A 23,234-nucleotide genomic window follows, 5' to 3' on the forward strand; every position below is an offset into this window, starting at 1 on the left:
CATACAGACCAAACACATGGCAGAGAGCAAAGACCCCAGGAAGCTAGACATTGTTATAACTTAGGTGGGCTAGGAGTGGGGGTGCAGAACAGTAGGTAGAGGTGAGCTTTTCCACACAGGTTTTTCAAGTTCATTTGTGGGCTGTCAAACCTGAAGAAAAATGCAGAGGGCAGGGTGGGAAACAATACAGAGTGTGAGACTGAACTGGTCTTTTGAAAGAAGGCAAGGGTAACAAGAACCCAAAATAACTGAGGCTTATGTCCTTGTGCCATCAATCCTGACTCTGAGTATAGATAAGGAGAAGGGGCACCAGTTATTTTTTTGGCTACTTCCTGTTGATATGAAGCATTGAAATGGAATGGAGTATCTATACTCTGGATCAGATTGATTGAACAAGAGCAATCTTGTGTTGTTCCTGCATGAGGGCTTGGCATATAGCAGTCATATGCTCCTGTAATGATCTTCGAAGCATGTCAATTATACGTTTTAGGTATAGCAGCACTATGATTATGGGCCTAAAAGGAGAAATTAGAGATATTGTCCATGGTGGAAAAGATGGCCAAAATGATGAGGACAAAGGGGGATGTAGGAAAGCAAGAGTCCTGTCCATAGTGTGAAGACAGCTATATGCCTGAACACTCCTGTTTTGTCTGGTGTGTATGTGCTGGCAAGGAGCTGTAGGATGGAGTTAGTCTGGCCTGCTTCTAGTCCTGGGTGCCCTCATTTCCTCTCTCTGCTTATGGAAACCCTGGCTGCTGTCACAGGTTAAGGTGAGGACAGTTCTTACTTCTTCTAGCTGAATAGGGATGATATAGGGACTCATAGTCAAGACAGGATTCTGGCAGATGGTGGCTGTTCAAGGGACTGCAAAATCAGCTCACACAAACTGTCTCCATTTGAGGTTTCATGTGCATGGTCATCTAGAATTCCAATGCTTCACCTCTGGAGAAAACAAATCTAACATGCAGATTAGATACACAGGGTAGAAAACTAAGAACAGAGTCTTTATTAGAGGATCTAAGAAAGGTGTTGTGCAAACCAGGAGAGAGTTATTCTACTGAGAAACAAACAGAACCTGACAAGGGGGGCTTGATAATAACCAGGTTGGCATTAAGGCCTGGCCAGGTATATGTGAGGCCTAGACCTATCTATATCTTTACATGGGTTACTAGAAGAGATGTAAAGGGGGTCAGGACTGTGGTGTAGCAGGTAAAGCTATTTTTTTCCAGTGCTGGCATCCCATATGGGTGCTGGTTTGAGTGCCAGCTGCTCCACTTCTGATCAAGCTCTCTGCTATGGCCTGGGAAAACAGTAGAGCATGGCTCAAGTCCTTGGGCCCCCAAACCCATGTGGGAGACCCAGAAAAAGTTCTTGGCTCCTGGCCTTGGATTGGCACAACTCTGGCTATTGTGGCCAATTGGGGAGTGAATAAGCAAATGGAAGATCTCTCTCTGCCTCTTCTTCTCTGTGTGTAACTCTGACTTTCAGATAAATAAATAAATCTTAAAAAGAGAGAGAGAGAGAAAGACATCATAAGGGAGGTGTGAATCTCTTTAGGGAAGACACCCTGTTGACTTCCATGACTAGCTGGCCTAGGAGAAGAGTTGGACTAAATATGTTAGTTTTGAATTGGTGGCATCTCTAAAAGGAAATTAAAGCCTGCGATGTTATTGGCCCTAGGCCACCATCCCAACAGTGATGCTTAGCTTGGCTGCTGGACAGAGGGCTTTTTCAGTTCAGAGAGGGCCAATAGGGCCTGCAGCTTTGACCCAGGAGTCCTTCAACTCCCAGAGCAGTTGTTTCCAGTGTCCTTGCTCTTAGCAGAACTAGCAGGGGTCTTCAGTAGCCAGTTTCTGTCACAACAGTTGCTGGCCAAGTGCCCTGACTCCTCATAGTGAAAACAGGTGCCATTTGGGAATGTACCAGCTTTGTTGGGTCTCCCTGATGGCAGACCACCACGTAAAGCAGCAGTTAATTGGGCTGCCACCTATTGTTATACGGCTCCTGCTACTTAGCTCACTCCCCTTTTCCTTGTCCTTTTCCTATTAAAGTAGACCACAGGGTTAGCCTTTAGGAATGTCAACCAAGGGGGTGCTTAATCCCATCCCTAATCTTCGGTGGCCTAAGCTAGAAACCTGTGGTCACATGCATGTTATGACAGTTTTTTCTGTGAGATAAGATGAAAGCTATGTCCTTCTAGCTAAGATCAAATATTAAGACCACATTATCGAGCCGGCGCCGTGGCTCAATAGGCTAATCCTCCACCTTGCGGCGCCGGCACACCGGGTTCTAGTCCCGGTTGGGGCGCCGGATTCTGTCCCGGTTGCCCCTCTTCCAGGCCAGCTCTCTGCTATGGCCAGGGAGTGCAGTGGAGGATTGCCCAGGTGCTTGGGCCCTGCACCCCATGGGAGACCAGGAAAAGCACCTGGCTCCTGGCTCCTGCCAGGATCAGCGCGGTGCGCCGGCTGCAGCGGCGGCCATTGGAGGGTGAACCAACGGCAAAAGGAAGACCTTTCTCTCTCTGTCTCTCTCTCTCACTGTCCACTCTGCCTGTCAAAAAAAAAAAAAAAAAAAAAAAAAAAAGACCACATTATGCAAACTGTCTTATAAATTTTGAAGTAAATAAGAAGACTTTCCCTTAGTTTGGTTTGAAAGAGATGGCTCACCTATTTATTGCATCCATGGCAAGATAAATCTAGCTGTAAAATCATAATTTTTTCTATATGTGGCTAGGCTATTAATACAAAAAACTGTTAGTCATCCTTTTTTAAGGTGTAAAGATAAAACTGTACATCTTGATGGAGAGTTCTTCAGAATGGAATCAGTTTCCAATGTTCAAGAGAATAGAGAAATGAGGGAACAAGTCAGGCTTCCCAGATTGCTTACTCTTAATAACTTAGTATCAAATGAAAGCTTAGCAAACAATTTTTTAAAAGATTTATTTCTTTATTTGAAAGTCAGAGTCATACAGAGAGAGGAGAGGCAGAGAGAGGTCTTCCATCCAATGGTTCACTCTCCAAATGGCTGCAATGGGCAGAGCTGCGCAAATCCGAAGCCAGGAGCCAGGAGCTTCTTCCGGACCTCCCATGTGGGTGCAGGGGCCATCTTCTACTGCTTTCCCAGGCCGTAGCAGAGAGCTGGATGGGAAGAGGAGCAGCCGGGTCTCGAACCTGCACCCATATGGGATGCCAGAGCTTCAGGGCAGGGTGTTAACGAGCTGAGCCACAGCGCCAGCCCCAGAAAACTGTCAAATAGTTACCAAAGTTCCAATGTAAGCACTGGAGCTGTGGCACAGTGGGTTAAAGCCCTGGCCTGAAGCGCCGGCATATCATATGGGCATTGGTTCTAGTCCCAGCTACTGCTCTTTCGATCCAGCTCTCTGCTATGGCCTGGGAAATCAGTGGAAGATGGCCTAAGTCCTTGGGCCCCTGCACCCACATGGGAGACCTGGAAGAAGCTCCTGGCTCCTGGCTTTGGATTGGCACAGCTCCAGCCATTGCAGCTATCTGGGGAGAAAACCAGTGGTTGGAAAACCTCTCTTTCTGTCTCAACCTCTCTGTAACTCCGTCTTAGAAATAAAAAAAAAAAAAAGGCACATGTAGTTGAAAATATTTCTTCAATATCTAACACAAGCGTAAGCCAATTAGAACACAGCTCTTCATAAATTTTCCATGTAGACATACAATATGTACACAAGTATAATACATAACATACATTACAAAAGAGAACAACAAAAGAATTTCAGTAATAGCTTTTTTTTAAAAAGATTTTAAGGATGTTTTTCCTTGTGTTCACCTGAAGAAGAATGTAAGATTGGGGTGAGAAACAACACAGGATGTGAGACTGCCTCTTTAAAGAAGGCAGGGGTAAAAAGAACCTAAAATGACTGAAGCTTATGTCCTTTTTTTAAAAAAGAAAATTTATTTATTGTACTTGAAAGTCACAGTTACACAGAGAGAAGGAGAGAGAGAGAGAGAAAGAGAAAAAGAGAAAGAGAGAAAGAGAGAAAGGGAGGGAGGTCTTCCATCTACTGGTTCACTCCCCAGATGGCCGCAACAGCTGGAGCTATGTCAGTCCAAAGCCAGGAGCCAGGAGCTTCTTCCAGATCTCCCATGTGGGTGCAGGGGCCCAAGGACTTGGGCCATCTTCCACTGCTTTCCCAGGCCATAGCAGAGTTGGATTGGAAGTGGAGCAGCGGGGTCTTGAATCGGTGCCCATACGGAATGCTGGCACTGCAGGCGGCAGCTTTACCTGCTATGCCACAGTGCCAGTCCCGAGGCTTATGTCCTTTTTCCATCATCAGCCAAAGCCAAAAAGATCCCAGAACTCCATCTGTATTCCCACATGTGTGGTAGTGGCCCCAGGCACTTCAGCCATATTTTGTTACTTTCTCAGGTGCATTAGTGTGGGGAACAACTCTGGACTAGACTAAGTTACTGGAATTAAGACTTATTCTATGCATCTGCTCTCCCACAATATGGGCTGGGGAGAGGAGGAAACAGCTTCTACACAGCTGCCTCCAGTTCAACCAATAAACAGCAGGACCTGCTCCTGATTGGAGGAGAGTAGCGTACTCGGCGTGTGGGTAGCAGAGTTGGGATTGGTGGAAGAGGACTATAAAGGAGGAGAGAGACAACATGCACCAGGAACATCTATCTGAAGGAACACCTGTGTAGCCCCTGAGAGAGCCGGCCGGCGGTGTGCCGCTCCCCCGCGGAAGTGGGGAAGGTGGCAGGGGGAACCGCCCTTCCATGGAGGTGGAAGGGTTGGTAGCCAACCCGGGAAGAACCAGCAGCAAACCCGGGAAGGGCCGAGCAGACAAAAAGAACAGCGCAGGGTCCTGTGTCGTTCCTCCACGAAGAGGGGGAGCGACACATTTGCATTGAGATGAATTGGAAGTGGAACAGCTGAGACTTCAATGAACACTGAGGTGCGATTGCTTGCATGTAGTTGATGGATTAACCCACTGCGCCACAACACTGACCTGATATTGACATACCATTAACTAAAGTCTATATTTTCATTTCCTTTCATATTACATAATATCCTTTTTCTGTTCCAATAACTCCAAATTATTATTTGAAAATCAGAATCTAGCTCTTTTAGTAATAAAAGTAATACACAGAGCAGTATTGTGATTCTGCAGGTTAAGCTGTTGCTGCTTGGAATGCCAGCATCCCATAATAGAAAGCCTGATATGAGTCCTGGCTGCTCCTCTGTTCCAGCTTTCTGGTAATCCGGCATCCTGGTAATGCACTTAGGAAGGCAGAGGAAGATGGTCCAAGTGCTTGGATCCCCATCAACTATGTGGGAGACCCAGATGGGGTTCCTGGAACTTGGCTTCAGCCTGGCCCACCCTACTTATTGTACCCATTTGGGGAGTGAACCAGTAATGGAAGATGTATCTCTCTCTCACTCTCACTTTCTCAGTCTCTATCTTTAAAAAATACATCTTTAGCAATAATGTACATACTAGCTATTAAACATTGCAGAAGAACATAAAAATATAAGCATTATTCCCTTCTTTCTAAGGAGTACTAGTCATACTTCCCAGAACAAACTACTCTTAAAGGATTCTTACATTCCATTCTGAGACTTCCATATACATATACAGAAGGGTACTTTAAAGCATCATAAAAAGTGGAATTAAATTATTTGTCTGTTTTACTATAATAAGTTTTCAAGCCAATGCATACAAGAAGGTTTCAAAACCATTTGGGTATATCATGAAAAAAAAAATTGAATGAATTTCAATTGTTGCACCAAAGTAATGTCAGCTTTTAACTCCCATTTTCCATGAGGCTTTTGAAATGCCTTCATGAAGATATATGTGCATGGGGCCAGCATTTTGGTGTAATGGTGAAGCCACTGTCTTTGATGCTAGCATCCCTTACAGTCATTACTGTGTGTCCTGGCTGCTCCACTTTTTTTTTTTTTAACTTTTATGTAATAAATATAAATTTCCAAAGTACAGCTTATGGATTACAATGGCTTCCCCCCAATACCGTCCCTCCCACCCGCAACTCTCCCCTTTCCCACTCCCACTCCCATTCCATTCCCATCAAGATTCATTTTTGTTTCTCTTTATATACAGAAGATCAGTTTAGCATACATAAAGTAAAGATTTCAACAGTTTGCTCCCACACAGAAACATAAAGTGAAAAATAATAGATGATTTTTTAAATGATGATGAAATCAGATCAGACCTATTGTCATGTTTAATCCCAGTGAGAGTCAAGTTGGGAATTGCTAATTCTTTTTTTTTTTTTTAACAGAAGATCAGTTTAGTATACATTAAGTAAAGATTTCAACAGTTTGCACCCCCATAGAAACACAAAGTGAAATATACTGTTTGAGTACTCGTTATGGCATTAAGCCTCAATGTACAGCACATTAAGGACAGAGATCCTACATGAGGAGTAAGTGCACAGTGACTCCTGTTGTTGACTTTACAAATTGACACTCTGTTTATGGCATCAGTAATCTCCCTATGCACCAGTCATGAATTTCCAAGGCTATGGAAGCTCCTTGAGTTCTCTGACTCTTATCTTATTTGGACAAGGCCATAGTCAAAGTGGAGGTTCTCTCCTCCCTTCAGAGAAAGGTAGCTCCTTCTTTGAAGACCTGTTCCACTGGGATCTCACTCACAGAGATCTTCCATTTAGGTGTTTTTTTTTTTTTTTTTTTTTTTTTTTTTTTTTTTTTTTTTTTTTTTTGCCAGAGTGTCTTGGCTTTCCATGCCTGAAATACTCTCATGGGCTTTTCAGCTAGATCGGAATGCCTTTAGGGCTGATTCTGAGGCCAGAGTGCTGTTTAGGACATCCGCCATTCTATGAGTCTGCTGAGTATCTCACTTCCCATGTTGGCATGTTGGATCACTCTCCCCTTTATTTATTCTATCAGTTAGTATTAGCAGGTACTAGACTTGTTTATGTGATCCCTTTGACTCTTAGTCCTTTCATTATGATCAATTGTGAACTGAAATTGATCACTTGGAATAGTGAGATGGCATTGGTACATGACACCTTGATGGGATTGAATTGGAGTCCCCTGGTATGTTTCTAACTCTACCATTTGGGGCAAGTCAGCTTGAGCATGTCCCAAATTGTACATCTCTTCCCTCTCTTATCCCCACTCTTATGTTTAACAGGGGTCACATTTCAGTTAAATTTCAACACTTAAGAATAACTGTGTATAAATTACAGAATTAAACCCGTCATATTAAGTAGAACAGACAAAAAAAAAAAAACTACTAAGAGGGATAATGTATTAAGTTGTTCATTAACAGTCAGGGCTATGCTGATCAAGTCACCATTTCCCATAGTGTCCATTTCACTTCAACAGGTTTCCTTTTTGGTGTTCAGTCACTTGTCACCGATCAGGGAGAACATATGGTATTTGTCCCTTTGGGACTGGCTTATTTCACTCAGCATGATGTGTTCCAGATTCCTCCATTTTGTTGCAAATGACTGGATTTTGTTGTTTCTTACTGCGGTATAGTACTCTAAAGAATACATATCCCATAATTTCTTTATCCAGTCTACCGTTGATGGGCATTTAGGGTGGTTCTATACTCACCCTCTTCATTGCCTTTTCTCATGCCTCCAACCTCACTTTTCCTGCTCATAAACTTCCTATATAGCTTCCATGGAGTTCAGCACAACTGAACAGAAAACAGGTGCTCTTTCCCTGGCCTCTGAACCTGTCAGCCTCCAGAACCAATAGAAAATGTTAATCAGGAAACATGGAAATAATTAATGTGAGTCACATTATATATATTATTTATATATATATATATAAATTCCCAATGGTATAGCCACAGGGAAAAGGCATCTAGAAAAATTCTATATTGTCTTTTGTTAAGATAGAATCTGGTGCTTGTGCTGTGGCATAGCCATAGTAAAGATTGCCACTTGTAGTGCTGGCATCCCGTAGGGGTGCCAGTTTGATTCCTGGCTACTCCATTTCTGATCCAGCTCCATGCTAATGAGCCTGAGAAAGCAGCAGATGATGACCCAGGTGCTTGGGCCCCTGCTCCCATGTGGGAGACGTGAATGAAGCTCCCGGCTCCTGGCTTCAGTCTAGCCCCACCTTGGACATTGTCATTTGGGGAATGAACCAGCAGATGGAAGATCTCTCTCTCTCTCTCATGAACCAGCAGTTAGAAGATATCTCTCTCTCTCTCCCTCTCTGCCTTTGTCTCTCCCTCTCTGTAACTCTGCCTTTCTAGTAAATAAATAAACCTTATAAAAAGAAAAAAATATATAGGTAACTTTAAAAGCAATGGAATCTTTCTTTTCTTTATTCCATACTACATAGAATTCCTGTCTATCAATAGCTCATGATTTTTATTCATTATTCCTTCTTTGGAACTAGGGTGGGAATAGACAAAAAAGTGGATAAGAAAGAAAGCGAAAAAATAAAAACCTAAAAGTACCCGATTGGACAGGAAGACTGGAGAAGAGGGAATAAAAATAAGGTTAAGAAATAAAGCCGGCCGGCGCTGCAGCTCATTAGGCTAATCCTCCGCCTTGTGGCGCTGGCACACCGGGTTCTAGTCCCGGTCAGGGCACCGGATTCTGTCCCGGTTGCCCTTCTTGCAGGCCAGCTCTCTGCTGTGGCCCAGGAGTGCAGTGGAGGACGGCCCAAGTGCTTGGGCCCTGCACCCCATGGGAGACCAGGATAAGTACCCAGCTCCTGCCATCGGATCAGCGTGGTGCGCAGGCCGCAGCGCGCTGGCCATGCCGGCCATTGGGGGGTGAACCAACGGCAAAGGAAGACCTTTCTCTCTGCCTCTCTCACTGTCCACTCTGCCTGTCAAAAAAAAAAAAAAAAAAGAAATAAAGCCAACTTCTTAAATCATTAAAAACAGAAATGAAGAAAGGAGGAGGAAATAGGCAAAGAAGTATGGTTATGTTCTGATAATTATATCCATTAAATACATGGAATCTGCTCTCTTTATATTAATAAATATGTGCTTAAAAGTTAAAAGCTTTTTCTAATTCTGCTCTAAAAGCAGAATTCAAAGGCAAGCATGGGTTTCAGGGTTGGGACAGAGTGCAAAGGGCAGTGACAGCCTTATTCCTCTAATAGCAACCTCTGCACCCCAACTTGTGACCAATCACCCAGAATCAGCTTCATAAAATAAACCTCTTGGGGGAAGGCTCAGAGAAAATCAACGACCTCACAATCTCTTTGCCTATGAAGCATCTTGGAAATAAGCAAGCTGCTGAAGAAAGTGAGATTATGGCCAAGCTGGATATAAAGAACACAAGAATATAAAGCTGGGAGGCAGTTTGGTGATTTATGAGCACTCACAGTGAACTGCAGATGATGGAAAGGGATGGATCACAGAATGGGAGCTAAGTAGGCAGCCCAGACATCAGTGACCAACCAGCCTTTAAGTTGAGATTTATGAGTATTTGCAAAGTGTGCAATGAGTTCTACATACAGCAACAGTAATTTCTTTTTCCTTTGGACATAAGGCAAAATATTTTTTTTCAAATTTTTAACTATTTTTTCATTTCCTTTGAAAGGCAAGGAGAAAGGGGGGAGGAGACAGATTTCTTCCATTTGCTGGTACCTCCCCAAGTGCCCACAGCAGCTGGGAAAGTGCCAGCCTGAAGCCAGGATCCTGGGAACTCCATTCAGGCCTGGGTGAGTTCAGCTGTTCCTGAGGACAGAGTCCTCAGTGATACCTGCCTTTGTAAAGACATCGCAGTATAAAATCACACCGCCTACTGAAGGCTTTTGGGATCTAAGAGAAAACTTTAACTGCATCACAGATGAGAGCAAAACATTGACCCAGAGGCTGCTGTGAGCCAACAGGTTTCCTGCCTACCTGAGAATCAGCCTGCTCACTAGCGAACCAGGGAAAGAGGACCAAGCAAAGCCACTTGGGACCTGTGAGCAGAGCCCATCTCTTGAGTGAGCAAAAAAGAGGAGCCAGTCATGGGCAATTCTGGGCCCCCTTAACCCTGGAATGGGTGCATGAACTAGCCAACTCCAATTTAGACTGAGTGAACAGACCAATAGGATGGCCAAAGCTTGCATCAAGGGGCCAGAACTGTGGTGCAGTGGGTAAAAACCACCCCTGTCATGCCAGCATCCCATTTCGGCACAAGTTCAAGTCCTGGCTACTCCATTTCTGATCCAGCTCTTTGCTATGGCCTGAGAAAGCAGTAGAAGGTAGCCCAAGTCCTTGGGCCTCTGCACCTGTATTGGAGGCCTGGTGGAAGCTCCTGGTTCCTGGCTTCAGATCAGCCCAGCTCCAGCCATTGCAGCCATTAGGGAGTGAACCAGCATATGGAAGATGCCTCTCTGTCTCTGCTTACCAGATAAATAAATAAATCTTAACAACAACTGTGTCACCTATTCAGGAATCTGGATACAAGAGCGACCAAAAAAGAACCATCAAGAGAGGTACACAAGAGGAGCGAGGGTGGTAAGCAGGTAATAAATGCACAGATTCTAGCCCAAGGCAGCAGACAATGCCAATGTTCTCGTCTGTTGTAAAGTTTTCTTGTAAACAGCTTGGGGAACATATCTGTAGACAATTCATAAGTAAGATACACATGGGCCCTTGCAATTGGTCTATAAATATTATCATTACTAGTATTTACTTGAGCAATGATCATCAGGAACTACCTCAGGGAAGAGCAATTAAAGGGAATTGTCTCAGTCCCCTTCCTAGGGAATATTGCATCCTACTTCTTACAACCACTTTCCTAATTTTTCATTTAAAAACAGAATCTTTTTTCTATATTCTGTACTGGATAGGAATCAATTGCTCATGATTTTCATCATTTTATTGTTATTATTTGTATTATTTATTCAGGGGAAATAATTCATCCCTGAAGAGGCTTTTTTTCCAGATACCCAACAACTGTCTTGGAAATCACCTGAGATGTCAGATGGATGGACAAGCAAGACCACTGGAGTCATCTTCTAGGAGAAAGGACACTATACCCAAATGGCTATGTTTCATTCCACAGAAAAATGCAACCTGAAACAAAGACTTGTCCATCAGTCCCCTGGTTTAAGCAAAGGGCATATGTACATTATTCCAGGTCTGCAGCCCTTTTCACTCTACTCACGTATGGACTATCTGAATTAGGAAGTAGAATGTGAGCCAGAAGTAACCACAGCAAAAGTGGTCAGCATTTCCATTATAAAACTGATTTTAATGACCTCAAATTCAGTCATAAAAATTCTGCTCTTAGCAAGGGACACACACACACAGCCATATTCATCCCTTTATGAAAACTTTATTGTGAACTGTTTATTTAGGAGTGTCTTTTTGCATTTAATTACAGCAGTTCTCTATGGCTTATAAAAATAGCTACATAAAACCTGAAAAATGAGTCAACTACATCAAACTATTTAAACCAAAAAAACCCTGGGGCTGGTAGTGTAGCGTAGCGGGTAAAGCCGTCGCCTGCAGTACCAGCATCCCATATGGGTGCCAGTTGAAGTCCCAGCTGCTCCACTTCTAATCCAGCTCTCTACTATGGCCTTGGGAAGCAGTAGAAGATGGCCTAAGTCCTTGGGCCCCTGCACCCATGTGGGAGAACCAGAGGAAGCTCCTGGCTCCTGGCTTCAGATTGGCACAGCTCCAACTGTTGCGGCCATCTGAGGAGTGAACCAGTGGAAGGAAGACCTCTCTTTCCCTCTCTATCTCTGCCTCTCCCTCTCTCTGTGTAATTCTGACTTTCAAGAAAATAAAAAAAATCATTAAAAAAAATAAAAACCCTAAAAGATAAAATGTTAATTCTGGCAATCTACACAAATGACCCGTGTCCTCTTTGCATTTTTGAATTCCTCCTGACCTCTCTTCTGGCTTTCCCCTCCTGCCTCACCCCTCACTCCCTTTCTACATCATTGCCCCAACATGCCCCTGAAGCTCTCTCCCTTTGGAGCAGTCTTGTAGACTGCCAGTCAATCATGTGAGAAATGTTACCTACTTCAAAATGGTTTTGTAGGGCATGCCTGAATGGCATCTAATGGCAATAAGCAGACCTTTTAATATCCCTTAACTATATTTCCAGCATATGTGGGGCCAGCATTGTGGCATATTAAATAAAGCCACTGCACATGACACTAGCATCCCACATGGGCTGTGGTTCATGTCCCAGCCACACTACTTCTAATCCAGCTTCCTGGTAAAGTGGCAGAGGATAGCCCAAGTGTCTGTGCCCTGTTCCTTCACAGGAGACTTGGATGAATCTCTTGGCTCCTGCTCTGACCCAGCCCAGCCTTGGCTGTTGTGACCACAGAGGGTGTGAACCAGTAGAAGGAAGATTCACTTCTCTCTCTTTCTCTCTCTCTATCTCTGTGTGTGGTGAGAGTGTGGGTGTCTTTCCCTCTTTCTAATTCTGCCTTTCAAATAAATAAATATGTCTTAAAAAAGTATTTTAGGGGCCAACGCCGTGGCTCACATGACTAATACTCCATCTGCAGCACTGGAATCCCATTTGGGCACCGGGTTCTAGTCCCAGCTGCTCCTCTTCCAGTCCAGCTCTCTGCTGTGGCCTGGGAAGGCAGTGGAGGATGGCCCAAGTACTTGGGTGCCTGCACCTGTGTGGGAGACCAGGAGGAAGCACCTGGCTCCTGGCTTTGAATCAGCATAGCGCCGGCCATAGCAGCCATTTGGGGGGTAAACCAACAGAAGGAAGACATTTCTCTCTGTCTCTCTCTCGCTCACTGTCCAGTTCTAACTCTACCTGCCAAATCAGCAAAAAAAAAAGAATTTTAAAAAAGGGTCCACACTATGGTACAGCTAGTTAAAACCATAGTCTGCAGAGCTACCATACCTTATAGGTACCAGTTCATTTCCTGGTGGTTCCAATTCCCATGCAACTCCCTGCTAATGGTCTGGGAAAGCAGCAGAGGATGGCCCAAATTCTTGGACTCTGCAGACACATCAGGGATCTGGCTTTGGGCTCTAGGCCTCAGTCTAGCCCAGCCCAGGCTGTTCTGCCTATTTGGTGAGTGAGCCAGTAGATGGAACATCTCTCCTAGAATAAAATAAACACACACACACAATTCCTGTCTATCTGCCTTTCTGATTAAAAAAAAAAAATTTATAAAATAAAAAAAAAAAGCTGGTCATAAGTACTGTGACTCAAGTTGACATATGATGGAGCCAAGAAAGCTACTGCTAACTTTGTCTAGTGCCTCCTAATGCTTTCCTGCAGAAAAATCATTTCTCTTCCTTTCCAAGCACCCAAATACCAAAGGTACCAGTGCAACCCAGCATAACACTGTTTAGGGCTGCTTCAGTATTGAAGGAAAAAAATAGGAGCAAGGACACAAACCCAGGATGGTTTCAGGGTGACAGGATCCTCCTTACTTTGCACCTTGGTTTCTAATTGGAAATGGTTACAAGGCGAACTTCAGATACTGCAGAGCTGCACAAACACCTTCAGTCAATCACAGACATTGCCATTGGCTCCCTGTGTGTACACTGGAAGCACAACACAGAGCACTCCACAAGGCAGGAGCATGTTATACAAAATTTCTCCACCCTGCTGACCACAATCTCAAGAACGTCCTGATCCAAATGCCATTTCAGTTCAAGAAAGAGACTACCTGACGTTTTATCCCTCAGATGTATTCCTGTGTGAAGAATGCATCCTCATGTGGGCATGGCACCACCACACAATGAAAGCCAGGCTACTAGCAGAGCTGTGGCTTTGATGCTCTGAGAGGAATGGGTAACATCTATGGGTTCTGACTGGACTAAAAAGCTTCTCCCTGCTCTAGGAGTCTGATACAGATTTGAATTAAAAGATAGAAACACAAAAACCAGCTGAATCTGTTAGGAAAGAAGAAAGGAATATTGGTTTCCAATAGTTACTTTGTATCATATTAGCCTTGAGAGGATTTCATTTTGTACTTACTTTTGAGGAAATAAAAAGATTGATCCAGTTCAGTCCCAACACATAGCATCTTTAGCCACTGATCGCATTACAGCTTGCCTTCATCACTATCTCCCACTCAACAAATGAAGCCCAACACAATGCTGACACCTGTTCAGTAGGCATCTCCAAAATCTTGACACACAGTCAACAAAAGGGAAATGATGGGGCTGGTATTGTGGCACAGTGGGTTAAACCACCACAACCTCAAATGATGGCATCCCATATGAATGCCAGTTTCTTTTAAGATTTATTCATTTATTTGAAAGTTGTATACACAGAGAGAGGGAGAGACAGAGAGGTGATGGCAATGTGGTATAGCAGGTAAAGCCACCACCTACAATGCTGGCATCTCATATAAGCACCAGTGCATGTCCCAGCTGCTCCACATCTGATACAGCTCCCTGCTAATGGGCTGAGGACAGCAGAAGATGGTCCAAGTACTTGGACTCTTGCCTCCATGTGGGGGACATGGATGAAGCTCCTGGCTCCTGGTGTGGGCCTGGCCAGGGCCTGGCCCAGCCCTCACTAATAAAACCATCAGGGAGGCCAGTGCCATGGCTCACTTGGCTAATCCTCCACCTGTGGTGCTGGCACCCTTGGTTCTAGTCCCTGTTGGGGCACCAGATTCTGTCCTGGTTGCTCCTCTTTCAGTCCAGCTCTCTGCTGTTGCCTGGGAAGGGAGTGGAGGATGGCCCAGGTCCTTGGGCCTTGCACCTGCATGGGAGACCAGGAGGAAGCACCTGGCTCCTGGCTTCGGATCAGTGCAGTGCCAGCCTCAGCACGCTGGCCACAGCGGCCATTGGAGGGTGAAAAAATGGAAAAAGGAAGACCTTTCTCTCTGTCTCTCTCACTGTCTAACTCTGCCTGTCAAATAAATAAAAATAATAATAATAATAAAAAAAAACATCAAGGGAATGAACCAGTAGAGGGAAGATCCCTCTCTCTCTGAAACTCTGCCTTTCAAATAAATAAATATATCCTAGAAGAAAGAAAGAGAGAGAGAGACATCTTTCATCTGCTAGTTTTCTCCCCAGATGGGCACAACAGCCAGGGCTGAGTCAGGTGGAAATAAGAAACCAGGAGCTTCATCCAGATCTCCCACAATGGTGGGGGGAACTCAAACACCGGAGCCATCCTCTACTCTTTTCCCAGACCATTAGCAGGGAGCTGGATCATAAGTAAAGCAACAGGGATATAAAGCATCACCTATTTGAGATGCCAGAATTATAGGCAGTGGTTTTAGCCCATGATGCCAAAATGCTGCCCCCCGTGAGTGCCAGTTTAAGTCACAGCTGCTCCACTTCTGATTTGTCTCTGTTAATGCACTTGGGGAAGAAGCAGAAGATGATCCAAGCATTTGGGCCCCTGCTCCCACATGGGAGCCTTGGATGGAGTTCCAGGCCCCAGGCTTTCAACCGGCTCAATCCTGTTCATCGTGGCCATTTGAAGAGTGAACTGGCAAATTGAAGATCCTCATCCTTCTGTGTCTCCCTCTTCCTCTGTAAACCTGCCTTTAAAATAAAATGCTTGATTCTTACAAGAAAAGGAAAAGGGTAAAAGAGGAGCCACATACAAATAACAGAGCAAAGCTACACTTGTGCAATCCCTCAGCAGCCTTCTGTCTTAAGTGGGAAGTCTCCAGCTTACAGACACTGACATAAAACTCACACTTACAACATATTTCAAAATAACAGAGGAGAGGTTTACAAGGCAGGTTGATTTTAAGATGACTTTTATTGTAAAGTTACACTATCAATAGGCAGATCCCTTTTAGTGCAACCAAGTGAACCCAGTGCCTACTTCAAGGAAACAGCCAAGATGTGCTGACAGTGGAGATAGCTGAAATGTCTCTGTTACTCTTCTCAACATCCTAAACAGAAGGGAAGAAGGTATCATGTCTGTGATTATAGAGGATGGAAGCACACCAATTTCAGAAGAGGGGCAGAAAAGCTCAGAGAGAGTTTTCTTAAGAAAAGAAAAGAAATCTCAAACTATAATGCGGGTTGAAAAAAACACCATCAATTCATCAGTTCTCACCAGGATCCAGGAAAACTGCTCATGTGAGCCAAACAATGGTATAGTTCCCATTATGGGCAGGTGTAACCCAACCAGGAACTCAGAGAATGAGCAAAGCTCTTCCAAGATGAAACATGAACTGTGATCCAGTCACACAGGACATCTATGTCTAGTACTCAATGCGAGCCCCAGAATAATCACCCAGCAAACCTGTTAGGTCCCAAGAGAAGTCAGCTTTTTAGCCTTGTGGTCACAAGGAAAACACAGCTGCTTGAAATGCTTTATGGTAACTAATAACACCTTCGTCCTTCTCTGAAAAACAAGGGCTGACAGTTAGGAAAACAGAATTATATGTAGTCTACCAGATGTGAATCAATGGAAAAGCTAGAAAATCATGTCAAGAAACATAATGAGAAAAGCAATGAAATGAGGGATGGATGAGTTTCTTCACCCCTTTTCCTCCTTCAAATTCCCTAGGAACCTACACTTGTTAACATAGTGGCATTCACTCCACTGCCAAAACATTGGAAGGTAAGACAAGTTTGTCTACTTGAAGGTGCCCAATGTGAATCCATCAGTCCTCCCAGGGAAGTCTTTCCAGGGAAGCAGTCTTTCCAGGGAGAGGCCAAGTAGCTGGGCCATCATCCCCATTGCAGACCAACAGAAACAGCAAAGAGAAAAAGTGGAGAAGAAAGTTAGGGAAGAAAAAAATGGAAACCTCAATTTGTGGAGACTCCATCTTTCTGGCTTACAGATGCTCAGACAAGAGCCACCACAGGTTTTAGAAGCCACTGGGGGGCAGCAGCACATCAGGGTCACTCAGAAAAATCAACAGACAGCTTCCTGTTGTCTATACAAAGCCAATTTTGGTCTGTACACAATCCAGGTGAAATGCACCTGAATCAAGTAAAGAAAAAGACTTACAAAAACCTTCAAATACAGTATTCCACTGGAAATGAACTTTGCAAAGCTAAGTCACCCAATAGAGTAGATGGGGGAATCCATATTTTAAAGAAATGCCATTCATGATAGCCCTGATATTCAGAGACCAGTTTTGAGTTTTACAATCCCCCCACATATGCATCTTCTCTTCATCTCCCCCAACAAAGACCAGACACTGAAGAATCTCCACATCATGCACATCTAGGAAAAAACATCTGTACACATGAGTTGTACAAACTGTGCACATGATACCTCATGCACACTGGCCATAAACATGCATCTCCACATGTCACTTAAGACTGTTCCAGAACCAGGTTCTGAAGCCAACAGTAGCAACATTATTTTTGATGCACACACCTCTCTCATCACGCAGGACTCGTATTTCTCTTTCTGGAAAGTAATAAAGTCATTTTCAACCACATGATTGATATCTTTGACAGTATGTAGAAACAGAATTGATGTCTTTGGGATGTGTTGTCTAGAAGTGTCTGTCTTCCACAGGATTGGTAATTGTAGCCATTCATTCCCACTTAAACAGACTTGTAAACTGCCTTGGATCTGCCATTAACATTTGACAGGGGTGAGGATTTTTTTTTTCCTGCCAAGATCATTTGTATATTTATGACATCATTCATGGATCACACAAAATTACCAAATTAAAAGTTATATGCTGTAGGTTGAGTATACAATGCCACATGCAGTTGCCTTGGCAGGGCCAGAACAGATGATTTCATGGACTGGCTGTTTCCCACCTCTGATTTAAAGTAAAATGTTAGCTAAAGTTCTGACTTCTTTCACTTTGGTTACTGGCCAAGACAGAGCCAATGTCCACTAAAGGCCCCTAGAACCTACTGGAGTTAGAAGAAACATTTTTCCATTTCCCTTGTAATTCTAGAGTGCACTTTCATAGCCACCACTTCCACTTCAAATTGTCTGTGGATGACCTAGTTCTGTGGCACACTGGTTTAAGCTACCTCCTGCAAAACAACCTTTCTATATGAGCACCAGTTCAAGTCTCAGCTGCTCTACTTCCAACCCAGTTTTCCATGAACAGGCCTGGGAAAGGCAGCAGATATCCCAAAAGCTGTAAGGGACTTGTCCCACCTATCCTTTCCTCTCTTTTTTCTTAACCCACTTCCTCAACTTTGTGGAGACCCAAGTTGCCAAACCAACCCTTCATGTGTCCTTGCAATGCAAATAGCAAAGCTGATAAGTAGCACAGAGCATCTTGTGAAACAGAAAAGCTAGACATCCATTATCCCCCAATTGCTTTCTACACCTCCCCACCCCTTTTAGTGAAAAATTCCCTCTTCACTGGATAAAGCCTGCTGTCCTGACTCACCTGCCAACAGCCCTCTTCTGAGATGGGCTGCACCCCCCTTTGCTTCCCAGAAAGCAAACTGTCTCTGTTGAGGTCAGTCTCTGTCTCCTTTTCCTATCTCTCCTTCTGAGGGTACAAAAGGCCAGAACTTGAGCTATTCCAAACCTAATAACTTGGGTCCCTGCCACCCACATAGGATTCCCAAAAGGTGTTCCAGGCTGTATCCAGGATTCACTTTCCAACTGAGCTAAGGACACTATCCAGGACTCACTTTCTATTTTTACTTCCTAGATGGCCTCATTGTGCTCAACAATTAGTAATCTGTGAAATACCACAACACATGAATCACTGAAACACAGTTATGCATGTGAAAACTTCATTATCCTGAAACTCAGAAATAGTTTTCAAAGTCACACCTTCTACTCCACTATGCAGGCAACTCTGTAGAGAGGTATGCACTTTTTGTCATCTCTCTTCTTTCTTACCCTTCCTCACATTAACAACTTGTATAGATGCTTCCACAGACCACAGTCATTATGAAACTATAGAACTAATATCCTCACATGTCAAAAATGTCATAGGCTTAAACATGGAACCCCAGCAAGGCAAGTAACGGGCCCTTTCAATTAAAACTGTATGGACTGTAAGATAATCAGCTTGGAGGATCATTGGGTGACTGTAAAGAACTGGGCAGAGAAAAAGTATTACTTTTCTATATTTATGCTTTTATGGTCCTCCACTTTATGCAGATCCAGATTAAAATAGCTCCAGTTAACCCACAGGTAGATAGACTCTGTTAATTTCAGCTCACTTTGCAAAGAGATCAGTGGCAGGTAATTGATGGAAGAAGGATATAAGCCATTCTTGCTCATCGCCCAAAAGATAGATCAACATGGGGCCAGCGCTGCGTGCAGTGGGTTAACACCCTGGCCTGAAATGCAAATATGGGCACCAGTTTGAGACCCAGCTGCTCCACTTTCAATCCAGCTCTCTGCTATGGCCTGGGAAATCTGTAGAAGATGGCCCAAGTCCTTGGGCCCCTGCACCTGCCTGGGAGACCCAGAGGAAACTGCTGGCTCCTGGCTTTGGATCAGTGCAGCTACAGCTCTGGCCATTTTTGGAAGGCCTCTCTCTATCTCTATCTCTCTCTGCCTCTCTCTCCCTCTGTGTGTAACTTTTACTTTCAAATAAATAAATAAAACCTTAAAAAAAAAGATAAACATTGGAATGTATTCCTTGCCCTTGAATCTCAATTGAGTCTCACACCCTACTGCCTTCATACCCCACCCTGCATTCTTTTCCAAGTACCCAAAGCCCCACCCAGTTCCAGGAATTCCCCTCCACCTGTGGCCCCCTATCTCCACTCCCATCCCAATCCCTCCTAAAATATAAAAGTTACAGCCCCTGGGGGTCCGGGCATCCTGCCACATAGTCCATCAATGTATGTGAAGGCAGTTGGTCACACACCTCTACGAATTTATTTTCTCTGAATAAATTCAGTCTGGCTGTAAATCCACACACTGCCTGCTCTCTATTCTGCACCTCTTTTCTTAACATTGTGGTGCCCTGTGTGAGGAGGCACCAATCTGCAACTCTTTTCCTAACAGTAATAACAGTTGACATCCTTGCTAACAGAAAGAAGGGCTGAAGATGGACATCAAAAAGCAGCCAAATAAAGCAACAGCTATGATTCCATGGCCTCAAATTCAAGATTGAAAAAAAAGTTTGTCAACTAAACATGGAAGAGAGGTAAATCCACAAAGCTTCAGCACACCCTTCATACTGCTCCCGCTTGGAAAAGGTCAACTGAACACTAGGATACCAGCTGCCAGCTATGCCCACAGGGACCCCACCGGGCCAGGGAGCGCAGGATGCAGGCCTTGGAGCAGATTCTAGTCTGATCCTCCTTCTCCAACCCCCTGCCCCCTCGGGCTCCCTGCTGAAGGCTATCAAGACCCACCCTGCTGGAATGGCCTTTGGATATAGCAGGAGGCCCGACCAGATGGCATAGTCCTATCCACTCAAAGTGAGAACCGGCCTTATTTATATTTAAATAAATATATTTAAATATTTAGAGAAAAGGAATCTTGCTGATCTTCGCTGTGCTCTTATCTGTCCTACTTGTGCAGCTCCCCAATCCGTTAACCCTCCCCTTATAACTAAAAAATAAAGCACGTTAAGGAAAGTTTGGGCGAGGTAGCTTGCTACTGTTCTTGAGCTGGGAGGCTGCAAGCGGCGATGGGAGACGGGACAGCCCGGATTCCAGCCCTGACTTTGCACGGAAAAGCTGCCAGGATCACTGAGAAGCAAGTGAGCCACATCTGGGAGCCGCCAGCCGCCCTAGCACCCACCCCTTCCCCCGTCACGAATCCGCGCACCTTCTTATTCTCCATACTTGCCGTGGAAAGTCCAGGGAGCACGTCCTCTTTCTTCCGGGCACAGAGGAGCAAAGTAGAGTGTGGGGCAGAGAAAGTCCCCAGCACGTGGGACCCACAGGCAGCAAATGAAGAGGCGCAGCAGCACGGGTGGGAGGCTCTGGGTGTGTGTTTGCAAACTGCCTGGGATTGCAGTGTGGAGCGAGAGGCAGTGACTGTGTGGGAAGGATCAGAGCAGTCAGAGCAGCCTCACGGTACTGAATGAGCTTCCTTTGTTCCTAACTCAGAGGGCAGGAATGCGCACGCGCCGATTCTTTCGTAACACGGAATACGTCGGGACACCTGAGGACTCTGGGAAATGGAGTCCAGGCTGGGGCATCTGGCTCTCCCCAAGGGCTTCAGAGGGCATTTGCTTTTGTTTACATTCTCCTTCTCTTCCTTCTCACCTCAGAATCTCAAGGATCAGTTGGTATGCTTCCTTTCCTGAACAAAAATCTTAACGAGTGACACCCGCTGCTGATAACTGATACACAAATCTTTACTCCTTCATAAAATGCATTCTTCTGGAAAAGTCTTATTTGCTGCTTTGTCCCTGGAAATTTCTCTCAAATAATAAATAACTACTAATATAATATAACTTTTAGAAGAGGTGTAGAAGGCATAGTTTAACATCCAATTTTGAGAATACAATTTTTATATGTTTTTTATTGATGTTTATGATTAGTTTTTAAAGAATTTTATTTATTTGAAAGGCAGAGTTACAGAGAGGCAGAGGCAGAGAGAGAGACAGAGAGAGGGAGAGAGAGAGAGAGGTCTCCCATGCACTGATTCACTCCCCAAATGACTGCAATGGCTGGAGCTGAGCCTATCTGAAGCCAGGAGTATCTTCCAGGTCTCCCACGTGGATGCAGGGGCCCAAGTACTTGGGCCATCTTCCTCTGCTTTGCCAGGCCATAGCAGAGAAATTGATAGGAACTGGAGCAGCCTGGACTCAAACCAGTACCCATATGGCATGCCAGCACAGCAGACAGTGGCTTTACATGCTACACCACAATGCCGGCCCCTATACTTCTTTTCAAATTATTTTTCACCATCTTTTAATGCACCAAGCACAGAAACAAACAAGGGAACTGGATACAGAACTAACATTGTTGTGTGTCTTATAGGAGCCGGGTTAAGAGACTAAATGCCTTACATCATATCATTTATACCTTAGATTAATTCTGGAGACAGTATCATCAGGAGTTTACAAAGAAGAAACTGAGGTACAAAGAGTTCAGCATTTACCCATGGTGATATCACTAAAAGATCTGGGTTCAAGGTCAACCAAATCTACTACTGGTTTAGGAAATGTTTGTTTTGTCTTGGGGCTTAGTTTATAAAACCCCAGATTTCTCATCTGGAAAAACAGTGAGAAATAATCTACACTATAGAGAACCACCAACAATTATAACTTGTCTAAAAAAGGAAGGAGATTCAAAGTTGCTATTATTCCATGGTCATTTTTCTTAGGTTTAATATCAAGGAAGCACATATAAGTATTCTTAAGAATATGTGTGGGTTTTTTTTTAAAGCTTTTAAGTAAAAATGTAACTGGATAACTGGATGACATGGAGTTCTATGTTTATGATTACTTCTGTCCATTATAGTCCATGGGGTTAGGCTGTTGCTGGATTAGGAATGCTTAAACGTACATCCATTTGCTTCACACTAGTATTTACTACCCTAGGCAATATTCTTTCAGTAGATTCCTCTTTCTTGCCAAATTGAAAATTTCATGAGGACAAGAAATGTGCTTGCATTGATATTGTAACTCAGCATCTTGACAGTCTCTTAATTGAATGAATAAGTGAAAATATAAAAAATTAACAAATAAGATTTCTGACCTCCAAAAACTGTCTAGTAAAGGATTAAGTCTGTTTGATGACTGCCACAATTAGGTGGATATATAATTTGTTGTTCTGATACAAATTTGATCATAAAAGGGACATATAAATCAGTACACAGGGTTGAAAAGCATAAACAGAGATCATCCAGGGCCACACAGTTTAAATGTTCACTCTAGCTATGCAAGACATTCCATTTATTTATTTAATAAGCATTTATTGAGCAATCCTTTGTATGGTGTATTGATAGATCTAGGCACCTGGAGTGCCTGCTGAGGCCAACAGATACATGGAGACCTAAAGTCAGAGGAAGGAGGAAGCACTGCTGCAAGGTTGGAGAGTTGCCATAGCAATGGCATTTTCAGGGGGTGACATGGCAGGGGCCCTCGGAAGGTGGGCTGATCTCCTGATCCTATGTCCTTTCTCTTATGCTCCTCTAAGCTTTGCCTGGGTTGAGCACAATAATCTGGGTGGGTGATGCTGAGAGGCCACCAGATGAGATTCTGGTTAATGTATGCAGGTTGTGAGTCACAGTGCACAGAGTATGTGCAACATTAGGTGTTGGCCAATGTGCTCACCCACATGCATGATCTGAGGGTCTGACACAGGGAAAGTAGGGCATAGGGTTTGCAAGACAGACTGGTGAGTGAGTGAACTGGCTGACTTCTTAGCTGGGACTACTAGAGAAGGGGAGGAGAGGTTTGCAGGCTAGAAACAGAGCAAAGAGATAGCAGTTAGTACATTCCATTTGCCCCTTCCCCAAGATGCACAG

General features: G+C 44.1%; 1 protein-coding gene across 5 annotated transcripts in view; it reads right to left on the reverse strand.

Annotated features, from left to right (window-relative positions):
• Positions 1-20,876, reverse strand: part of LOC138844770 (zinc finger protein 717-like) — a 62,910-nt gene extending 42,034 nt beyond the window's left edge. For 2 of the 5 annotated variants that reach the window (XR_011381157.1, XM_070054791.1), the window contains exon 1: positions 20,580-20,876. Coding sequence is in view for 2 of the 5 variants with exons in the window: in XM_070054791.1 (XP_069910892.1) it covers positions 20,580-20,594 (15 nt within the window). In the remaining 3 variants the exon portion in view is untranslated. The remainder of the gene's footprint in view (positions 1-20,579) is intronic. The other 3 variants (XM_070054794.1, XM_070054792.1, XM_070054793.1) reach the window with 2 other exon arrangements.
• Positions 20,877-23,234: the final 2,358 nt, after the last annotated feature.

The sequence above is a fragment of the Oryctolagus cuniculus genome, chromosome 12 (genome assembly GCF_964237555.1).
Source record: "Oryctolagus cuniculus chromosome 12, mOryCun1.1, whole genome shotgun sequence".
Classification (NCBI taxonomy): domain Eukaryota; kingdom Metazoa; phylum Chordata; class Mammalia; order Lagomorpha; family Leporidae; genus Oryctolagus; species Oryctolagus cuniculus.